The following is a 23,099-nucleotide window of genomic DNA, read 5'->3' as shown; positions in this document are numbered from 1 at the left end:
CATCTTTTGGTTGTAATGCTACTTCTACTAGTATGCCTACGTCTACTCCCAATGGGAGGACCAGACCATGTAACCATGCTACTTAGTAATGAATAAAATTTTCTTGTTTGCCAAAAAAAAACCCATAACAATAGGACAACGCCAAAAAAAAAAAAAAAAAAAAAAAAAAAAAAAAAAAAAAAGTAGAAACATAAGATTATAGGAACTAAATGAATCTTCTGCAGAAGTTCAAGACCTTAACAATTATATGCTAGTTAAAGAGGGACTTTAGTGTAAATAAATACAAATAACCTGAACTAAATGTAAATAAATACAATCGAAACCTGAAATAACCTAAAACCTCTAAAACCTCTCTCCCTTTGCTGTCCTCCTCGCTGCCTTAAGACTGTTTCACTTCCTTTCTCTACTTTCGTCGTTTCTGTTTCAGTAAGTTTCTCTACTTTTCGTGCAGTATTAGGTTGTTTTTACTTTGTACCCATATGCTGAAAATTATTTTTGTGTAGGCTAAATATTTGTACTAAGCATTTCATTGAAAATTTAAGTACTGTAGATTATAGAATAGGATTTTGTTGATTTTCTTTGTGGTACAAGTTTTTGTGAAATGTTTGTACTTTTGTTAAAACCTGGAATTTTTTACATCCTTCTACTGGTAGAACGTCATAAAGCTTGAACTATTGCCTTTTTACCGTATCTTGTAGGAATGATGGGTGAAATTATGCTTGTTTTTGGATGTAAATAGGAAGCTTGTATACCATCTTCTAAAAGTGTTGGTATTGTTATTTTTAGCTTAAATGGCTGGTCCCAAACTCCGTAAGAAAGCGGGTTCTAAATTAGGAAAATCCCCTACCAAGAAGAAGCAAAAGAAGGAACCTCTGCCACCTAAGCCACTTGAAAAGGAAGATCTTTTTATTAGTGACGGTGAAGGAACCGATGGGGATTTTGAAGAAGATGATGGAGGTTTTGGTGATGAAGAACAACAGGAAATGAACTCAGATTCTGACATGTCTTCTGACTTGGACGATTCCTTTGCTGCTGATATATTAGCAAGTGGTGATGCTGGTACTCTACTGACTTAGTGCACTGGTTTTCTAATTTTAGCCATCTTACCGAGATTTATGACTCACTAGCCATTCTTGTTTGTTTTGTCATTTCTGCTGCAGACGATGGTTCAGCAGATTCAGATGTAGATTCTGATTCAGATGCAGATGATACTGATCTTGTAAGGAAGTCAAAAGCTATTGATGAAGAAAGGGAAAGAGTAAAGGAGGACGCTGAAGCAGAATTGCAGCTCAATATTAAGGAAGAAGCTGATGAGTTCAGGCTACCAACAACTGAGGTTTGCTTAATGTTCAAGTTCTTGATTAGAGGTTTGGCTTGTCAAACACTCGTGCAGGAAAAAAACTATGTGAATGCTGAATATGTCATCGTATAATTTAGGAGCTTGAAGAAGAAACACACAGACCCCCGGATCTCTCCAATCTCCAAAGGAGGATAAAAGAGAGTGAGTTTCTTCTCCTTCATCTTCCCTTCCCAAATTATTTTTTCTTCTCAGAGGTAGCTTTATCATTCAAATATAAATGCAGTTGTTCGAGTGCTTTCAAATTTTAAGACATTGAGGCAAGAGGGTGTGACACGGAAGGATTATGTTGATCAACTTAAAAGGGACTTGGGTTCATATTATGGATACAATGATTTTCTGATTGAGGTGTTAGTGGAGGTAATTTATAGCCCAAAGTAGTCTAGATTCTGCACCCTTTCGTTCTTTCCATTTTCAAGTTGCATTTTGTTTCAATGTGGATGATTGACCTTACTGCAGATGTTTCCCCCTGTTGAGCTGATTGAACTTATTGAAGCATTTGAAAAGCCCCGCCCGATTTCTCTACGGACAAACACTTTAAAGGTCATGTCTTTCTCTGCCTCTTTTCTATCCTTACTTTTTGTCGCTCGGATGGCCGACTCATAGTGTATTGCTGTGACGGGATTTCAGACTCGCAGACGGGATTTAGCTGGTGTTCTTCTGAACAGAGGTGTCAATTTGGACCCATTAAGCAAATGGTCAAAGGTACAAGGATTAACTGTGATTCTGTCTTTTCTTTGGGTTGACCCATTATTTCGGTGCCAATTTGGATCTGTTATTTCTTATTTTCATATTTCATATGTATCCTTGCTTACTTCAGCATATGAATTTTTGACTTTGTAGGTTGGACTAGTTGTGTACGATTCTCAAGTACCAGTTGGTGCCACTCCTGAGTATATGGCTGGTCATTACATGGTATCCAATCCTGACATTACACTTTAAATTGTGGCTTTGCTCTTAGTATTCAACTGTCATGCTTATTTTTAACAAAATAACTTGCTTACAGCTCCAAAGTGCGAGCTCTTTTCTGCCCGTAATGGCCCTTGCCCCTCAGGAGAATGAGCGTGTTGTTGATATGGCGTAAGTAAATAATTGTGTAAAAAATGTTTGCTTCAATTGTCTATCATTGAACTTTTTACTATTCAGTTAGTTTTAAACTGAGATCTTTTATGATTTATTCTGTTTTGATCCTTTTTTGTGTATCAGTAAGAATTTTCAAGTTTGATTGCTGAAAGAGTTGTCCAGTGCATATTTGGATAGTGTAGGAAAAAGCTTATTGAAGAAATAAAGCATCTTCTTTTCCTCTTTGTTTGATAACCGTGGTGTCGGGGCCAGCTTGCGCGCACCTCTATTAATTCCACGGGTACCTGCTACCTCCCTCCAGCACAGGTACCGGGTAACTATGTTCACTAAGGATTGGACAGAAGGGAAGAAATCACCTTATGTTTTGCCTCGCTGGGATTTGAACCAGAGACCTCATGGTTCTCAACCCACTTCGTTGACCACTAAGCTACAACCTTTGTTAAATCAGCAACTTTGTCTTGGATATCGTTTTGTCCGTCTTAGCCACTTAGGTTCAAGTTATGCAATTTTTATATCTTTTCTTTTGAGAGAGCAGGTAAAACAATTTCTGCAAACTTTTACTTGTTAGTTCAGTAAGCAGAAAGTGGTATTCTTTTGTTAACTTTTGTCTTCTAAAGTGGGCAATTTTTACATGGTGCAGTGCTGCTCCTGGAGGCAAAACAACTTATGTTGCTGCACTGATGAAAAATAGTGGTATGTATTCATTTGCAGTTAATGGTGTTGTATTCTACTACCCTTCCGGTGTAGGGGTAAGATGTGCGTACATTCTACCCTCCCCAGACGCCACTCGTGGTATATTACTGTGTTGTTGTTGTTGTTGGTGGTGGTGGTGGTGTTGTATTCTTGTGCAGAAGTCCATTTTCTCCATAATGCATCAATAGTTTATGGATACCAATGGGTGAATGAATTATAAATACATTTTGCTGCCCATGTGTCAATATTCATTTTCTCCATTTCCTTAATAAAAAACTCATTGTTTTCAATTTCTTGTTCTTCTAATTTATAATGCAGCGAACCAAAATTTACTGGATGCTTTTGTTCTGTTTTATGATGCGCTCATGTACATCATTCATAGTCAAAGTAGTTTATGTTAACCTGAGTCGCCAATCTGTTTGCTTGCTCTAGTGAATTTCTTCAGATTTTTGTTGGTTTCTCAAAAATAGATTATATTGAATGAATATCTTTTCCTGGTGTGCATTATATACTTCCTGGTGTTTGTCATAAGCTTTTGTGATTTAACAATGTTTGCCATGATATATTATTTTTTAAGTTCTCTCTTCACCCTGGTTCTGCTTTTGGAGTTATTTGCAAGTATAACCCTATGTTCTTAATTATTGATTAATAGCGTTTGCCATTTCAGTCGGTCTGAACGACACTGACATATTTCACCTTGAAAACTAGGTATTATTTATGCAAATGAGATGAAGGAGTCAAGACTTAAATCGCTCACTGCTAATTTACATCGTATGGGGGTAACAAACACCATTGTGTGTAACTATGATGGAAGAGAGGTTAGAATTGGAGTATTTTGCAATCTTTCCTTTAGAACTTACTGCACTTCTATTTTTATATGCCTTTATATTTCATATTGGACAGTGTTGTTCAACCTTGCCCATTATGAGCACTCATTTGAAGTAGCTCTGCACTAATTTCATGGAGCAACATCCACTGATCTAATAAAGATTTGGTGTCCTTGTGTCCATCTGTTTCTTGGTTTACATAGTGATAACAAAGTCCTGTGATCTAATATAAAACCTTGTCTGGGAATCATTTCAGCTGCCTAAAGTTTTGGGTCAGAATACTGCTGATAGGATTTTGCTGGATGCTCCCTGCAGTGGCACTGGGGTATGTGGTAATGTTTTGATGTTAGTGCTTGTCTGCAATCATATTTAATCTTATGAATTTCATTTGTTCTGCAGGTAATCTCCAAGGATGAGTCTGTTAAAACATCCAAAAATGCCGCTGATATACAAAATTGCTCACAGCTGCAGAAGGTATAAATGATTTTGACATGTAATTTTGGTGATTTTGTGTTATTCATATTTGTAAACTTTCAATCATTTTGCGCTGTAGAAGGATATCATAATAATTTCCATGAGAGCTTGTCATGCTTAATAAGAGAACCCGTGTAAAGTATATTCCTGCTTGGTATTTGCACAATAGGGGATTTTTACAATTTGTAGTTATGTTTTTGTTCCACTGGCTTAGTGCAAGCATTTATAAAATCTTTGATTACTTATAAAAAAATAAAGTATATTGCCAGCTTGATAAAAAAAAATTTAAATTAAGTATATGCCAGAATTTGACTTCTCAGGCTGTTAGAAAATACTGGTTCTGAAAAGCTGTAGTTTTGGAGTTGCAAGGAGACTTGAACATTTTTTCTTTGTTTCTAATAATTGATTTCATTGATCTTATTTGTTGCAATATAGGGGGACAGATATTGCAATTCTAGTTGCCTTGTTTGCCTTTTTTTTGGGTGTTATTATCTGTACCCTACCAAAGCAGGAGGGTGTTGGAAGGTTCATCTTGTTAATTTTGCTCCATAATGTGTTGTTTATCCTATATTCCCCCGTTTCACATATTGTTTTGCCTACTTGCTTTTGAGAAACCTTTTTCATCTGTCAATTTTCATCTGCAGGAACTGATACTTGCAGCAATTGACATGGTTGATGCCAACTCAAAATCAGGTGGATACATAGTGTATTCTACCTGCTCCATTATGGTTGACGAGGTATTTTTCTAAACTTATATTTCTAAATGAATCTTCAAAAAAAAGGGTACCTTTCTTCTAAGTGTTAGAATGCATGTCAATTTCTACTTATTTTGGTCAACTTGATTATTGCAGAATGAAGCAGTTATAGACTATGCACTTAAGAAGAGAGATGTTAAACTTGTGCCATGTGGACTTGATTTTGGGAGGCCTGGGTATAATAGCTTGTGTGTTTATGTGCATTTACTTAGAAGGTTGTTTAATTCTACAACTAATTAGAGCTGCTTTTGAGTCCCAGATTTATTCGCTTTAGGCAGCACCGTTTCCACACATCTTTGGACAAGACTAGGCGATTCTATCCTCATGTTCACAACATGGATGGATTCTTTGTAGCCAAGGTATGCTGTATCATTTGTTGATATCATGTGCTGTCAAGTTGAGAGAGCTGTAATTGAGGATTCAAAGTCCTATCTTTACTGTCCATTTATGTCTGTTCTTAAAATTGATTACAGTAAAGCCCCAAGTGAAGTACAAGAAAACATGCCACATTACTTATTCTGCCTTAGTCGTATCATCCAATTGTCCTCTGATAGTGTTCTTTTTTCTAAATAATTCCCCCCCTTTTTGTTCTGCTTGTTTTATATAGTTTTGCCCGTAAGCAATAAATCTCTTTGAACACTATACACACTCGGTTCTGTATGTATCTCTTCAGTTTTTAGGGTGCTATACTGTGCGTAGAACTCAAGCCTCATTCATGTCAAACAGACAGTTCATCTTTTCATTAAGCTTGTGGAAATTGAATAATTATGAATCTTTACTTCTAAAAAAAGTAGAAATGATTATTGTTTTTGGGATTGAAAAATAAAGTGGGATTGTCACATTTGTTAAAAACAAATGAAAGATTAGAAACAGTTCTTCTTTGGAGTTGCTGCAATTTTGTTTCAGTTGAGAACGATTTGCCCTGTTTCAGTTTAGAACATTTTGCCCCATATCTCGTGTTTTTTTCCTCAGTTGAAAAAGATGAGCAATTCAAAGTCTGCTGCAAAATCGTCGGTTCAATCTGAAGAAACACAAGAAGCTGAAACCATTCAGAACAGTGACCAGCAGAACGCTGAAGGGGATGACAAGCATAAGGAGCAGAAGGGAATTGCAAAAGAGAATGGGAATAATGAAGAAGTGGCAGGTGATAAAAAGAGGAAGAGGGATGTCCAAAAGCATTCAGATAAGAAAGGTGTTGGACAAAACAGTGGTGTAACTAAAAATGGGAAGGCAGAAAACCAATTGGTGGCGACAAAAAGGAGGGAAAAGAAGAAACCCCCTCCTAGAGAGGAAATTGCAAAAGCTAGGTACAATTTTTAGTTTCACGATCACGAGTTGGTAAATACTGATGTGCTAATAGAACACCTGATGTGCTAATAGAACAGAGATTTAATTTCAGATCATATAACCTATTCTTGTCTTAAAACATTGTACAGGGAAGAGAAGAGGAAAGCTCTTAGGGAAGCAAAGCGAAAAGGAACAATGAAGGACAAAGCTTGAAACAAAAGGAGAGGGAGCTCGGTATGACTTCCGCCGTGTCATGGGAGGTTTGTTATATGCGGAGGATATCTTTTTTCAGAGATGATGTAAGCGGACACATAACTAAGATGTTCTCTGAAGTCTTAGAAAGGTGGATGTTAAGCTTACCTTGGGCACTATTAGCAGGTGCCAAGCCAGTTTGGTAATATTTTCACCTTTGCTTGATGACTTTGAGATAAAGACTGTTGGAAATGTGTTGTATGCTTTAGAAAAACGAAATTAGGATTCAAGGTTGCACGAATCCAAAAATTTTGTATCCTGCATTTGATGTTACACACTAATATTTTTTTTGGGAGTGAGCAATGCAAATTATAAAGGGGAAGTACTTTGTATTCATTCAGTCATCACTTTCAATCATCAGGTAGAGATTCTGTCTATTGTAATCCTTAGATGTATTTTATTTCTCTTGAGTCTTGACTAAGCTGATTATGTGTTTTTTCCTAAGGAGTCACGTGCTTCTAGTTCTTACAATGCCTAGTACGAGGAATGTAATGTATCCAGATCAAATGTTTACTTCAATATGTCGAAGGATTAGTAGGCTGTAGTCGAGAAATGATACATTATATACGCTTGCTCGTACCAAGAAATATGTTCGATTAGTTCTAAGAGTACTTTCGCTATCAAAGTTGCATGATTATTTCATAATAAATACCAATTGAATCAAGCTATGATGCTTTTGATGAGATCTCATCTCTGTCACCAAAATGAGCTTTGGGGGGTGGGGGGGTGGGGGAGACGAGTTCGATCTCAAGATAATTCAGATTTGTAGAATTACTCAAATAGTTAAGTGATCTCTTCCCATCTATCTAAGTTTCGATGGATAAGTCACCCAATTATAATTCTGGTGGGAGATTGGTTCAATAAAACGACCTGGCCGGTCGTTTTGTGTATTAGAGTCCCGTTCCCCTATTTGTTGCTTCCCGAATGTTTGTGACTTGGGGAATGGTTTGTTTGGTCTCGTGAAGGTTTGAGAGTGAATTGGAACACTTAGTTCCATCTTTGGAAGTTTAAGTTGCAAGAGTCGACCTAGGAACTGATTTTTGAGTAGACAGCCTCAGATTGGTGAGCTGATGTGGTGATTTTAGACTTCGGCGTATGTTCGGATTTGGATTTGGAGGTTCCTAAGGGGTTTTGACTCTATTTGTCGAAAGTTGGCAATTTGAAGAATTGGAGAGTTTGTAGATATGACCGATAGTTGACTTTGGTATTATCGGACTCCAATTGTGGTTTTGAGACCTTGGATAGGTCCCAATGGCGATAATGAATTGTATGCTAAGTTTGGTTGCAATCCGGAATGTTTAAATATGCTTCTTACGTGATTGGCAAAGTTGAAAAGTTTGAAAGTTAAGGGATGGATTTTGATCTCCGATTCTTGGTTTTGATATTATTTTGGATATTTGAGCTTTGGGATAAGTTTGGATAAGGTATCGAGACTTGTTGGTGCAAAGTTTGGTTGCGGAACGTTTAAGTATGATTCGGACGAATTTGGCGAAGTTGGAAAGTTTGGAAATTAAGAGATAGATTTTGAACTTCGATTCTTGATTTTGATGTTACTTTGGATGTTTTGAGCTTTGGGATAAGTTTGGATAATGTATTTGTACTTGTTGGTATGATTGGATGGGTGCCGGGAGACTTGGTGAGTTTCGAGGTTATTTCGGACCATGTTAGTGTTGCTGGAACTTTTCTAATTGCTGGTGCATCTCGCACTTGTGGAGGAAGGTGCGGAAGTCGCACCTGCAATGTATGGTTCGCATCAGCGAAGGTCCAAGTTTTTTTTAGCTTGGACGCACCTGCAGCTAGTTGTACGCAGGTGCGAGGTCGGGCCTACGAGGTGGATTTCGTGCCTGCGGAGGTTGGTCATGCTTGGGGAGGTCGCGCCTACAGAGTTTTGTCGCACTTGCGCTTTCACATATGCGTGTGTGACGGTCGCGGAAGAGGAAAGGAGCATGAGGATCAGAGCTCGAAGATGCGAGGCTTTGGCCATAGAAGCGAGCTCGCAGATGCGCGATTTTGGAGCGCATATGCGAGAGGCCTGGCAGCTTGATATATTTTGACATTTTTGTTTTTTTTATTATTTTGAGTTTTGGAGCACGAGAAGAGGTGATTTTGGAAGGGATTTTTACTACTATTTTGAGGGTCGATTTCTACCTAGATATGATTATATATTTTGATTTTCCATGGATTTTAACCCCTAAACCATGGATTGAAAGTATAGAAAGTGGAGTTTTGGGTATGAACTTAAGAGAGTGTATTTTAAAGATTTGAGGATTGGTTTGGACCCAGATTTTAAATCTAATTACATATTTGGACTTGTGGGTTTATGGATAGTGAGGATCTACCCCTAGACTCGGATTTTGACCATATGGACCCGAGTTGACTTTTGTTGACTTTTTGAGATTTGATCAAAGATTGGAGATTTATTGTTTGATTTGACTTCTATAGTATTATTTGACTTTATTAAGTAATGACTAGATTCGAGTCGTTTAGAGGTGAATTTGAAGAAAAAAGCTATTTTGGAAGGTTAAAGATATTCTTAGGTGGAGGTAAGTCTCTTCTTTATCCTTGTAAGAGGGAAGTCTCCCACAAATGATATATTTGTTACTTTCTACATGACTTAGGTACCACGTGTATGCGAGGTGGCGAGCATATATGCGTAGCTAGGTTATGGACGCAGAGGAAGACTTAAATAATGCCTTATTTGAACTATGTTAATTGTCTATCTATGTTTCATTGATTCTACACTACGTGATGAGGCTTATCTATTATTAGAAGTCATGCTTAGGGGTTTTGCTTGTTGATTTGGCGGTATTCATATTCTATCCTTACTTAACTTATGATTTAATAACTATTCGCTCTTGTTGCTCATGTTTGATATCATGATCGGAATTATTGAACTGTTATTGAAAGTTAAAATTACATAATTAGTCATAGTCATCTCGTATTCGTATTAATCTTCATCCGCATTTTTATTACTATGTCCTGGTGTGTCTTTATCACATAATCTCACATGCATACATGAGTTTTGAGAGTTGGTTTATGAGGAAAGTTGAGAATTTTGGCACGAAAGACGTTATGAGCAGATATTAATTATGGATTATAGTATTATTAGTGGATCATGTTGCACGTCGCAACAATGCTTGGATATCGATCTGTCCCTCTGAAGTCAGGTGATTACCCATATTATTTTGGACCCTGTGAGCGCAGGCACCCAGTTTGGTGCTTAGTTTGGATACTTGGCTAGTGTTGGGCATATGGGTTGGTATTGTGAGGTGTTGATATTTAATCATGAGCATGCATATGCATCCTAGATTCATATAGTAGCTCTCATATATAAACATTGATTGGTTTATATCATGATTTCTTTTTTAAGTAATTGAGATATTTGACATTGAATTGTATTTCCTTTGTCCGAAAAGCATGTTGTTACATTATTTGAAATTTTTTATTTCTTTTTATTTTTAGGAGTCTCTACTTGGAATTATTTGATTTTGGTGTTCCAAGTCACCAATTTTAAAATTCCTAATAAAGAAAATTTTGACTCTGAGTTATGATCCGCAAATACAGAAAACCAGATAAGAAATTCTATTGACTGGGAGAAGGTGTTAGGCACTTCGTGAGTCTCATGATTCTAGCACAGTCGTTTTGTAATTCATACTTGGCTTAATTAATGTCCGAATATTCTCTGTGTAAAGGGTTTTATGCATATTTACCTTTAACCTCTTTTAATTGCTTATATAAGAAATTATGGAAATTATCTTGAACAAGTCACGCATACATGCACTTTCATGTGTTAAAAATTCGTGCCACACGTACATACCCACGATTAATAACATTTATTATTTTTGGAATTAGTTGGTCAGGTCGCGGGAGTGCACACTTAAATTTTAATTTGTGGATCATAGGCATGCCACGCGAATGCACAGTAACTTTGATAGTTAATTTATTTAATCGTCGAACCTAAAAGCATGCTAGCGTATATTGTGAGTTATTTCCTAACTTTGAGATTTTTTGTAAAGGCCAAAGAATATGGAATTGTTTGTGAAGAAAGGTATTCGATTCAACCTCGTTACCAAGTTTTGAAGTATTTACAACTTGAGCATAGCTAATAATTTTTTTTAATAACTAGTAATGAAGTAACTAAAGCGAATAATCAATTAGGAATTATTTGAGACCTTAATAAAATCGTTGAAGTCTTAAAAGTTTTAAATCTTTTATCTTTTCTTCTTTGATTTTAGTCTATAAATTTCAAGTGAATAAATATGAGAGAGATCACTACGGTTTTTGTTGTAAAGAAAACACATTTAAACAAGTGCGAAGGAATAGGAATATAAGTGAGGGATTTTATGAAAAAACTTTCTGGATTATTGAAGAATCTAAGAGTTTTGGGCTCGAAGTGAAGCTCATTCTAGTAGAATATTGACAAATAAGCTTATATGGCCATGAAAGTTAGGCCTTGAATGATCAACTACATGAAGCTGGATGCCAACGAAGGTCGGCCCAACGACCTTCGTAAGGTCTTAGTCTTTCAGTTTATTGCCGCAAATTAATTAAAAACTTGGTCATGAATATAAGAGTTATTACAGACATGGCTATCAATAAATTAATCAACTCTCAAATTTGTGCAAGAATAAAAATCAGTACTTTTACATTCAGGTTCCTCAGGTTCTATTTTTTACCAATCCAGTTCATTAGCCACTATGGTATGGTGACTTTAAGTCTTCAGCACTGATCAAGTCTCATAATCCCAGCACTAACACCCACGCTTCATTTCATACTGCCATTTTTAAAATCAATCACTAATACATGAATCAGAAATATTAAGGATGTATGTTGTAACTTTTAAAGCAATTCACATATTTCTCTATATCTAAAAATCAATAGAGAACATGCTTAATTTAAAGCTTAAACATGCATAACTCATAACACTTGAAAAATTATTTTATTAAATCGTGAAATTGAGTGGACAAGCAATTTGAAACTCGCAGACTTGATCATTTAAGTAAGTGTAGGTATAGTATTTTTGAATGTTTACCTAGTATGCTTAAAAACAGCTAGATGAGCCAAATGAAAGAATATGATGGAGCTCATCAATTATAGGAACAACCTTGAACAACTCAAAACCAGCAGAAAAACCCAAAAAACTTTGAGCTCAAATTTCAATAGAAATCAGTGACTAAAACCAAACAGGATCATCTAAATCTTCTCAGATTTTCTAAGTTTTATCGGAGTTCTATTCACTTAGAAATTCTTTTTGTTTTCAGCTCTCTTTTCTCTCCAAAGAATTAAGAGAATAGTGTCGAAATTTCTCACAATTTGATGTTCTAAGTCTAAAAAAATTGATCTTATTTGTCTCTTTTTTAAGTGAGAGAGGTGGGATTATATAGGGTCTCTCCTAGCTAATGGATCCTATGCTCAGCCAATAGGAATGCTTTCAGCTCTTTCCTAGCAGCTTCTAGGTAATTATTAAAGATTCATTTTCTTTTTTTAACCTCAATATCCCTCTGTCGTATCTCTTTATACAATTCAACTTTATCCTTCTAGAAACTTCCTTTTATAATTTCTTGATAATTTTCTTAATGCCTTTATTCTTTTAAGCATAACCACCTCACTACTGTTTTTAAAGATGGGCTTGGGTCATACTGATTTAGGTTAGCAGACCTAGGCTCAATCCACTATTGACTTGCACTGGCTCTGTTTGTAGATTAAAACATGCCCTAAGAATTTAAATCCAAACACATTCCCCAGCTCAATACTCTAAAATAAGATCACTCAGCAAATTAAATTAAACCTAATTGCTTCTAAACATGTGGAAATAAATAATACTTGAGCATGGTAACAGATTTATGAGTACATCTATAGAATCAAAATCCTAATTAAAATGCAAGTGATTGATTATGCTATAACACAGAAACCTAATTATTAAACTAAATAAAGACACAGAAGTCAATTGGAAATGATACTAGGCAGCGAAGACAAAGAAAATGAGGAAATTACCTCAACTAGTCTCAGCTCACGGGAAAAGATGAATCTCGGCAAGCAAAAACCACTTCCATAGGATCACCTCATTTGGATTGTGTAATCTAGTAGGTGCTGATGTGCAAGTGGCCACTGCAAAACGGAAACAAGAAGAAGAGGGAAGGTTCGGGCAGCTTTGAAGGAATTTGAAGGGTCCGACTTTACTCCAAAAGATCCACCTTGGATTTTAACATCCTGATTGATCTGATTGAAATAAAGAAACATGGGAGTCAGACGAAGGTGAAGAAAAGGGGGTTTGAACGATTCTCACCAGCTGTCACGATCCGAAATTCCCACCTTCGGAACCGTGATGGCGCCTAACATTTCACTTGCCAAGCAAGCCAACGTTAGATAAACTTTAAGCCGTTTCAAAACAAATCAAATCTAAATGATGCAAATTACTAAAATAACTGAGATGGAACCGAAATAAAGCGCAGAAAACCAAAACAACGAAAATATATAAATACATCCCCGAATCTGGTGTCACAAGTGCACGAGCTACTAGAATGATACAAATAAAGGTCTGAAGAGAAATAAAGATGTCTGAGGGAAAAAAACAGCTAAGATAAATAAGAAGGGAACTTTAGGGGCTGTGGACGCCGAGCAGCTATGCCTCAAGTCTCCACTCAATAACCAAGCCGAGCAATCTATGAACCGCTGCTGGGACCGACTCCAAAATCTGCACAAGAAGTGCAGAGTATAGTATGATTACAACCGACCCCATGTACTCTGTAAGTGCTGAGCCTAACCTCGACGAAGTAGTGACGAGGCTAAGGCAGTCACTTACAATAAACTGTAGGCAGCATAAAATAATGGCAAGAAAAAAAATACGGAAACGAATAAAAGCAGTTAACACATGAAAGTAACTCAACCTCCGAATGAAAAACAGTAAATTCCAGAAATACTAATCCTTAGAGTCTCGTATAAAAATATCGAAGCCAACACAACACGATAAGGAAATAGAAATACATAGACTGTTGCAACGCGCAAACCAATCCCACTGTACAACACAATCCTCCCTTATTCTACCATAACAATATCAACAATGATAAATAAATGTATGTTGCGGCGCGCAACCCGATCCCACCATAGAATATCAGAATCAATATCAAAATTCACCCTTATTTCACCATATCAATCCACCCCTATTTCACCTGTTGCGGTGCGCAACTTGATCCCACCGTACAACACAATTCTTCCTTATTCCCCATAATAATAAATACTAAACAGCATGTCAATTTAATAAATGACAACTATAGGTACAAGTAAGTCATTTAAGGCAAGCATCAGTATATCATGGAAGTATTTAAAGCATGTAACATATAAGACATGCAGTGAAATGACTAATGAAACGCGAAAGAATAGGGAAATAAGTATTTGGCGGCGTACATACACTCGTCGCCTTGCATATATGCCGTGCACATGAATTTCACATAACACATAGATCAAGGGTTCCTAATTCCCTCAAATCAAGGTTAAACCCAACACTTACCTCACTCCGCAATCAACTCAGAGCTCTATCGGGGCCATCCTCTAGAATCCGCCTCCAAACCAATCGTATCTAACCAAAATCGACTCGATATCGTCAAATAATGATAAGGGAATCAATTAATATGCATAAGGTTAGGATTTTTATACTTATCCCAAAAAGTCAAAAAAATCGCCCCCGGACATGCTTGGTCAAAACCTGAGATTCGGACCAAAACCCATTTACCCATTCACCCGCAAGCTCGATTATGTAACTAGTTTCGAAATCCGACCCCAAATTGAGGTCTAAATCCCAAATTCGCAAACCCCCCCCCCCCCCCAATTCTTCCTAAATCCCTAGTTTTATACCATAGAAAATAAAGATTACAGCTAGAAATTAATGGGTGATGTTAGAAATGGAAGAAAATGAGTTAAAGTATACTAACCTATGAATTGGTGATGAATTTTCTCTTCAAAATCGCCTCTAGGCTGAGCTCTATTGGAAAGTTTGTGAAAAATGGGTGAAATCCCGTCTTTGAAATATTTTAAATCACTAGCGTCAGGCCTCCTTCGCGTTCGCGTGAGGGTGGTCGCGTTCGTGGAGGTTAAACCGCCCCAAGCCTTCGCGTTCGCGACCTATTCTCCACATTCGCATAGGGTAAATCCCCTCCCCAGCCCAGTCTGCTCTTCGCGATCACTGGGGTAGCTTCGCGATAGCGAAGAAGAAACCATCAGATGACAGCAGAAGCCAGAAAACCAAAAATTCCAAGTTCAAAACTTTCGTAGCCTATCCGAAACTCACCTGAGCACTCGGGACTCCAAACCAAATATGCACACAAATATTATACGAACTCGCTCGCGCGATCAAAATACAAAAATAATACCTAGAACTACGAATCAGACACTAAAATGAATGAAATTTTTAGTGAAACTTAAGAGCTTTCATTTTAACGATCGGACGTCCGAATCACGTCAAATCACTTCCGTTATGCACCAAATTTTACATACAAGTCATAAATATAGTAATGGACCTATACTATGTTCCGGAACCAAAATCCGGACCCCGTATCAACAAAGTCAAACTTCGGTCAAACTTTTTAATTCTTTAAACCTTTAAGCTTCTAGTTTTCAATAAATTGTGATAATTCGAGCTAGTGACTCCTGAATTCGATTCCGGGCATACGCCAAGTCCCAAATCACCATACGGGCCCACCAGAACCGTCAAAATATGGATCCCGGTCCGTTTGCTCAAAATGGTAACCGAAGTCAACCAAAGTGAGTTTTAAAGCACGATTTCACATTTTAATCAATTTTTCACATAAAAGCCTTCTGAAAAAAGGCACGGACTGCGCACGCAAAACGAGGAAGGACAAAAGGAGCTATTTGAGGTTTCGAAATACAGAATTAAGGATTAATGCCCTAGATGACCTACGGGTCATCACATTCTCACCTCTAAAACAAACGTTCGTCCTCGACCGGTGAAAAGGTGAGGATATCTACTCCGCATGTCCGACTCGAACTCTCAAGTGGCTGCCTCGACCGGCTGACCTCTCGACTGCCCTTGAATTGAAGGATAACTCTTTGACCTCAACTGTCGGACCTGCCGGGCTAGTATAGCCACCGGCTCCTCCTCATAAGTCAAATCCTTGTCCAACTAGACTGAGCTGAAATCTAACACATGAGACGGATCACCGTGATACTTCCGTAGTATGGACACATGGAACACTAGATGAATTGTTGATAAACTAGGTGGCAATGCGAGCTTGTAGGCCACATCACCCACTCTCTGAAGAATCTCAAAGGGTTTGATATACCTAGGGCTCAACTTGCCCTTCTTCTGAACCTTATCACACCCTTCATGGGTGAAACCCGGAGCAATCCTCTCTCTCTAACCATGAATGCAACATCACGAATCCTACGGTCGGCATAACTCTTCTGCCTAGACTGAGCTGTGCGAAGTCAATCATGGATGATCTTGACCTTGTCCAAGGCATCCTGTACCAAATCTGTACCCAACAACCGAGCCTCCCTGGGCTCGAACCATCCAACTGGCGATCGACATCGCCTCCCGTATAATGCCTCGACTAGTAGCTGTTGTTGTAAGCAAACTCTGCAAGTGGCAAGAACTGGTCCCAAGAACCCCCGAAATCCATAACACACCTGCGAAGCATGTCCTCCAATATCTGAATTGTGCGATCGGATTGTCCGTCCGTCTGGGGATAAAATGTTGTGCTCAACTCAACCTACGTGCCCAGTTCACGCTGTACTGCCCTCCAGAAGTGCGAGGTGAACTGCGTACCTCGATCAGAAATGATAGACATGGGGACACCGTGAAGACGGACGATCTCGCGGATATATATCTCAGCCCAACTGCTCTGAAGAATAGGTAACTGCCACAGGAATGAAACGTGTTGACTTGGTCAGCCTGTCCACAATGACCCATACCGGGTCGAACTTCCTCTGAGTCCGTGGGAGTCCAACAACAAATCCATAGTGATACGCTCCCACTTCCACTCAGGAATCTCTAACTTCTGAAGCAAACCACCAGGTCTTTGATGCTCGTACTTAACTTGCTGACAATTTAGACATTGAGCTACATATGCAACTATATCCTTCTTCATCCTTCTCCACCAATAATGCTGCCGCAAGTCCTGATACATCTTGGCAGCACCCGGATGAATAGAATACCGGGAACTATGGGCCTCCTCAAGAATCAACTCACGAAGCCCATCCACGTTAGGCACACAAATACGACCTTGCATCCTCAAAACCCCACCATCTCCAACAGTAATCTGCTTGGCACCACCGTGTCCCTAAGGACAAGTAAGTGAGGGTCATCATACTGCCGCTCCTGGATGTGCTCATACAAGGAAGATCGAGCGACTGTACAAGCTAGAACACGACTGTGCTCCGAAACGTCTAACCTCACGAACTGATTGTCCAAAGCCTGAACATCTGATGCAAGCGGTCTCTCACCAACTGGAATGTACGCAAGGCTACCCATACTCACTACCTTTCTACTCAAGGCATCGGCCACCACATTGGCCTTCCCGGGATGATACAAAATGGTAATATCATAGTCCTTCAACAGCTCCAACCACCTCCTCTGTCTCAATTGAGATTCTTTTGCTTGAACAAATACTGTAGGCTCCGATGATCCGTGAATACCTCACACGACACGCCGTAAAGGTAGTGCCTTGAACTCTTCAGTGCATGAACAATGGCTGCTAGCTCTAAGTCATGAACAAGGTAATTCTTCTCATGAACCTTCAACTGCCGCGATGCATATGCGATCACCCTGCCATCCTGCATCAATACTGCTCCGAGCCTAATACGAGATGCATCACAATACATCGTGTAAGATCCTAAACCGGCGGGTAACACCAACACTGCTGCCATAGTCAAAGCAGTCTTGAGCTTCTGAAAGCTCAACTCACACTCGTCTAACCATCCGAACACGGCACCTTTCTGGGTCAATCTGATCAATGGGGTTGCTATAGATGAACACCCCTCCACGAACCGGCAGGTAATAACCCGCCAAACCTAGGGAACTCCGGATCTCTGTAGCTGAAGTAGGTCTAGGCTAGTTCTGAACTGCCTCAATCTTCTTTGGATCCACCTTTATGCCCTCTGCCGATACAACATGCCTCAAAAAGGCGACCGAGTCTAGCCAAAACTCACACTTTGAAAACTTGGCATATAATTGGCTATCTCTCAGAGTCTGAAGTACAATCCAAAGATGCTACTCATGCTCCCCTCGAGTGCAGGAGTAGATCAAGATGTCATCAATAAATACAATCACGAAGGAATCCAAGTAGGGATTGAATACTCGGTTCATCAAATCCATAAATGCTGCTGGGGCACTTGTCAACCCAAATGACATCACTAGAAACTCATAATGCTCATACCGAGTCCGAAAAGTTGTCTTAGAGACATCTGATGCCCTAATCGTCAACGGATGGTAGCCAGACCTCAAGTCAATCTTCGAAAACACTTTGGCACCCTGAAGCTGATCAAATAAGTCATCAATTCTCGACAATGGATACTTGTTCTTGATAGTGACTTTGTTCAACTGCCGATAGTCTATACGCATCCTCATCGACCCATCCTTCTTCTTCATGAATAATACGGGCACACCTCAGGGCGAGACACTAGGTCTAGTGAAGCCCTTATCAAGCAAATCTTGTAGCTGCTCCTTTAATTCCTTCAACTCTGGCAGGGCCATACGGTATGGCAGAATAGAAATGGGTTGTGTGCCCGAAGCCAAATTAATACAGAAATCAATATCCCCGTCGGGTGGCATCCCCGGCAGGTTTGCAGGAAACACCTCCGAAAACTCACGAACAATTGGTATTGGATCCATGGAAGGAACCTCCGCACTAGAATCGCGGGCATATGCTAAATAGGCTAAACACCCCTTCTCGACCATATGTCGAGCCTTCACATAAGAAATAACTCTGCTGGTAGAGTGGCCAGGAGTCCCCCTCCACTCTAATCGAGGCAACCCCAACATGGCTAAGGTGACCATCTTGGCATGACAATCCAATATAGCATGATAAGGTGACAATCAATCCATACCCAAGATGACATCAAAATCTACCATATAAAGAAGTAGGACTACGCTAGTCTCAAGACTCCCAATAGTAACCACACACGAAAGATAGACACAATCTACAATAATAGAATCTCCCACAGGTGTGGCCACATATACATGAGCACTTAAAGAATCACGAGGCACAACCAAATATAAAGCAGAATAGGATGACACGTAGGAAAAAGTAGATCCCGAATCAAATAGAATTGAATCATCTATATGGAAAACGTGAACAATACATATGATAACAACGTCAGACGACTCGGCCTCAGGCCTAGCTGGAAAAGCATAACATCGAGGTTGGGCCCCACCACTCTAAACTACATCTCTGGGACGGCCTCTAACTGGCTGGCCTCCACCTCTAACGGTCTGACCTCCACATCTTGCTGCCTGACCCCTGCCCTTGGCTGGCTGAGCGGGCGGTGGAGCAACCGATTCCAGAACCATGGCACGAGAACTCTGTTGTGGCATGCCGCCCAATAACCTTGGACAGGACCTCCTGATGTGCCCAAAACCACCGCACTCAAAACACCCCTCCTGCTGTTGTGGCTGCTGGAACTGAAGCTGACTCGAACAGGCCGGATAACCACGGTGATAGCTCTGAATCGGAGGCTCACTGATAGGAAATGATGTTGCGTTGTAGGCTGGCTGCCCAGAATAAGGTACATAAGGACCACGACTCCCTGAAACACTTTGAGATGCCTGAAGTGCTGAACGAAATGGCCTGGGAGGATGGTCTCTACCAAAAGCACCCCTTCCCCTAGACGAGGCACCACTGAAACCACCGGAATGATGAGGCCTCTTATCCGACACCTGCCCCCTCTCCTGAGCAAGAACCATCTCGCTCCGCCTAGCAATATTTGTAGCCGTCTGAAAGGAAATATCACCCCTGAGTCTCCCTGTCCATCTGTAGCCTGATAGTGTAAATGAGTCCATCAATAAATCTCCTTACCCTCTCCCTCTCAGTAGGAAGCATGATAAGGGCATGGCGAGTTAGATCCACAAAACGGGTCTCGTACTAAGTAATAGTCACACTACCCTGCCGGAGACTCTTAAACTGCCTGCAATAATCCTCTCTCAGTGTGACAGGGAGGAACTTCTCTAGAAATAGCTATGATAACTGCTCCCAAGTAAGTGCAGGCGACCTAGCTAGTATAGTCAACATATAATCTCTCCACCACCTCTTGGCGGAACCTGTCATCTGAAACACAGCAAAATCGACCCCATTGGTCTCAACTATACCCATGTTCCACAGCACATCATGGCAGCAATCAAGATAATCCTGTGAGTCCTTAGAAGGTGCACCACTGAAGTGAACTAGAAAGAGCTTGGTAAACATGTCCAATCTCAATAAATCTCAATAAAGCCTCAGAAGACATGGCTGGCCTATCACCGGCCTATGCCGCAACAACCGACTGAACTACCCCAACTGGAGGGGCTGCTGGAGTCTGATACTGGGGATCCATCTGCTCCCAAGTGTGAGTAGCGGGAGTTTGTGCTCCTCCCCCAGCCTGAGAGAAGGCTGGTGCCACCAGAAATGTACTGGCCTGGGCCACACTCTCCATAAGGCCCACCAAATGGACTAGAGCGTCCTGAAGCACTAGAGTGGCGATGAACCCCTCGGTGACCTGAGCTGGTCCAACAGGTGCACTCTAAGCTGGAACCTCCTCATCGAAATCTACTTGAGGCTCCACTACTGGTGGTGCTGCTCAAGCTCTAGGCTGAGCTCTACCTCTGCCTCGGCCCCTGGCGCGACCTCGACCTCGACCTCTGCCCCTAGTAGGAGCTGCCACCGGGGGCTCCGGCTGCTGTCCAGCTGTAGATGCAGTACGTGTTCTCGCCATCTGCGAGAGAACAAGAGTAGAAGAGTTCAATCATCTGTGATGGAATAAAATCGCACGACAGAGAAGAATATAAGTGAAATTGTTCCTAAACTCCATAGCATCTGGAAGATAAGTACAGACGTCTCTGTACCGATCCTCCAGACTCTACTAAGCCTGCTCGTAACTCGTAAGACCTAGGCGACCTAGTGCTCTGATACCAACTTGTCACGAATAACTGATAAATCAAATACAAATGATTCCAATAACTAAAATAACTGAGATGGAACCAAAATAAAGTGCAAAAGAACCAAAACAATCGAAATATATAAATACATCCCCGAATCTGATGTCACAAGTGCACGAGCTACTAGAATAGTTCAAATAAAGGTCTGAATAGAAATAAAGTTGTCTGAGAAAAAGTATACAACTAAGATAAATAAGAAGGGGACTTTAGGGGAAGGGGACTTTAGGGGCTGCAGACGTCGAGCAGCTATACCTCAAGTCTCCACTCAATAGCCGACCCGAGCAATCTATGAACCGCAGCTGGGACCGAATCCAAAATCTGCACAAGAAGTGCAGAGTGTAGTATGAGTAACCTCGACGAAGTAGTGACGAGGCTAAGGTAGTCACTTACAATAACCTGTATGCAGCATAAAATAATGGCAAGAAAGAAAATACGGAAACGAATAAAAGCAGTTAACCTATGAAAGTAACTCAACCTCTGAAGGAAAAAAAGTAAATGCCAGAAATACCAATCCTTAGAGTCACGTATATAAATACCGAAGCCAACACAACACACTAAGGAAATAGAAACACATAAACTGTTGCGACGCACAACCTAATCCCACCGTACAACACAATCCTCCCTTATTCCACCATAACAATATCAATAATAATAAATAAATGTATATTGCGGCGCGCAACCCGATCCACCATATAATATCAGAATCAATATCAAAATTCACCCTTATTCTACCATATCAACCCACCCTTATTTCACATGTTGCGGCGCGCAACCCAATCCCACCGTACAACACAATTCTCCCTTATTCCCCCATAATCGTGAATACTAAACAGCATGATAATTCAAATAAATGGCAACTATGGGTACAAGTAAGTCATTTAAGGCAAGTATCAGTAAATCATGAAAGTATCTAAAGCATGTAACAGATAAGGCATGTAGTGAAATAATTAATGAAACGCGGAAAAATAGGGAAACAAGTATTTTGGCAGCGTATATACACTCGTCACCTCGCATATACGTCGCACACACGAATTTCACATAACACATAGCTCAAGGGTACCTAATTCCCTAAAATCATGGTTAAATCCAACACTTAACTCACTCCGCAGTCAACTCATAGCTCTACCGGGGCCTTTCCTCTAGAATCCGCCTCCAAACCGATCATATCTAACCAAAATTGACTCGATATCGTCAAATAATGCTACGGGAATCAATTACAATGCATAAGGTTAGGATTTTACACTTTTCCTAAAATATCAAAAAAACCGACCCCGGACCCACGTGGTCAAAACCCGAGATTCGGACCAAAAAACATTTACTCATTCACCCTCGAGCCCTATTATGTAATTAGTTTCGAAATTCAATCCCAAATTGGGGTCTAAATACCGAATTTTCAAAACCCCCCCCCCCCCAATTCTTCCTAAATCCCTAGTTTTCTACCATGGAAGAACAAAGATTAAGGCTAGAAATTAATGGGTGATGTTAGAAATGAAAGAAAATGAGTTAAAGTATACTAACCTATGAATTGGTGATGTGTCTCTTCAGAATTGCCTCTAGGCCGAGCTCTAATGGAAAGTTTGTGAAAAATGGGTGAAACCCCGTCTTTGAAATATTTTAAATCACTAGCGTCAGGCCTCCTTCGCGTTCGCATGAGGGTGGTCGCGTTCGCGGAGGTTAAACCCCCCAAGCCTTCGCGTTCGCGACCTATTCCCCGCGTTCGGGTAGGGTAAATCCCCTCCCCAACCCAGTGTTCTCTTTGCGATCACGAGGGTAGCTTCACGATCGCGAAGAAGAAACCATCAGATGACAGCAGAAGCCAGAAAAACCAGAAATTCCAAGTTCAAAACTTCCGTAGCCTATCCGAAACTTACCCGAGCACTCTGGACTCCAAACCAAACATGCACAAAAATATTATACGAACTCGCTCCCGCTATCAAAATACCAAAATAACACCTAGAACTACGAATCAGACACCAAAATGAATGAAATTTTCAATAAAACTTAAGAACTTTCATTTGAACAACTGAACGTTCGAATCACGTCAAATCACTTCCGTTTTGCACCAAATTTTGCATACAAGTCATAAATACAGTAATGGACCTATACCATATTTCGGAACCAAAATTCGGACCCCGTATCAATAAAGTCAAACTTCAGTCAAACTTTTTAATTCTTTAAACCTTTAAGCTTCTAGTTTTCAATAAATTGCGATAATTCGAGCTAGGGAC

The 23,099-nt window shown here is 39.9% G+C and overlaps 1 protein-coding gene and 1 long non-coding RNA gene across 2 annotated transcripts; one reads left to right on the top strand and one right to left on the bottom strand.

The window, feature by feature from the left end:
- Positions 1-331: 331 nt before the first annotated feature.
- LOC109208338 (25S rRNA (cytosine-C(5))-methyltransferase nop2-like) lies at positions 332-7,138 on the top strand. The gene is made up of 18 exons (XM_019371442.1): positions 332-426; positions 787-1,059; positions 1,161-1,336; positions 1,438-1,501; positions 1,584-1,717; positions 1,817-1,900; positions 1,988-2,062; positions 2,201-2,272; positions 2,364-2,437; positions 3,081-3,133; positions 3,842-3,951; positions 4,217-4,285; positions 4,360-4,434; positions 5,079-5,171; positions 5,286-5,365; positions 5,449-5,548; positions 6,162-6,496; positions 6,626-7,138. The coding sequence occupies exons 2-18, from the start codon at positions 792-794 to the stop codon at positions 6,687-6,689; spliced, it is 1,926 nt and encodes a 641-aa protein (XP_019226987.1). The 5' UTR covers positions 332-426; positions 787-791; the 3' UTR covers positions 6,690-7,138.
- A 3,929-nt stretch (positions 7,139-11,067) lies between these two features.
- On the bottom strand, positions 11,068-12,108 carry LOC109208337. The gene is made up of 2 exons (XR_002065149.1): positions 11,761-12,108; positions 11,068-11,502 (listed from the first exon to the last, which is right to left on the bottom strand). It is a non-coding gene; the product is annotated as an uncharacterized LOC109208337 (long non-coding RNA).
- Between the last annotated feature and the right edge of the window lie 10,991 nt (positions 12,109-23,099).

The sequence above is a fragment of the Nicotiana attenuata genome, unplaced genomic scaffold (genome assembly GCF_001879085.1).
Source record: "Nicotiana attenuata strain UT unplaced genomic scaffold, NIATTr2, whole genome shotgun sequence".
NCBI classification, from domain to species: domain Eukaryota; kingdom Viridiplantae; phylum Streptophyta; class Magnoliopsida; order Solanales; family Solanaceae; genus Nicotiana; species Nicotiana attenuata.
Note: the sequence above shows the minus strand (reverse complement) of the source record. Positions and strands in the feature narration are given on the sequence as shown.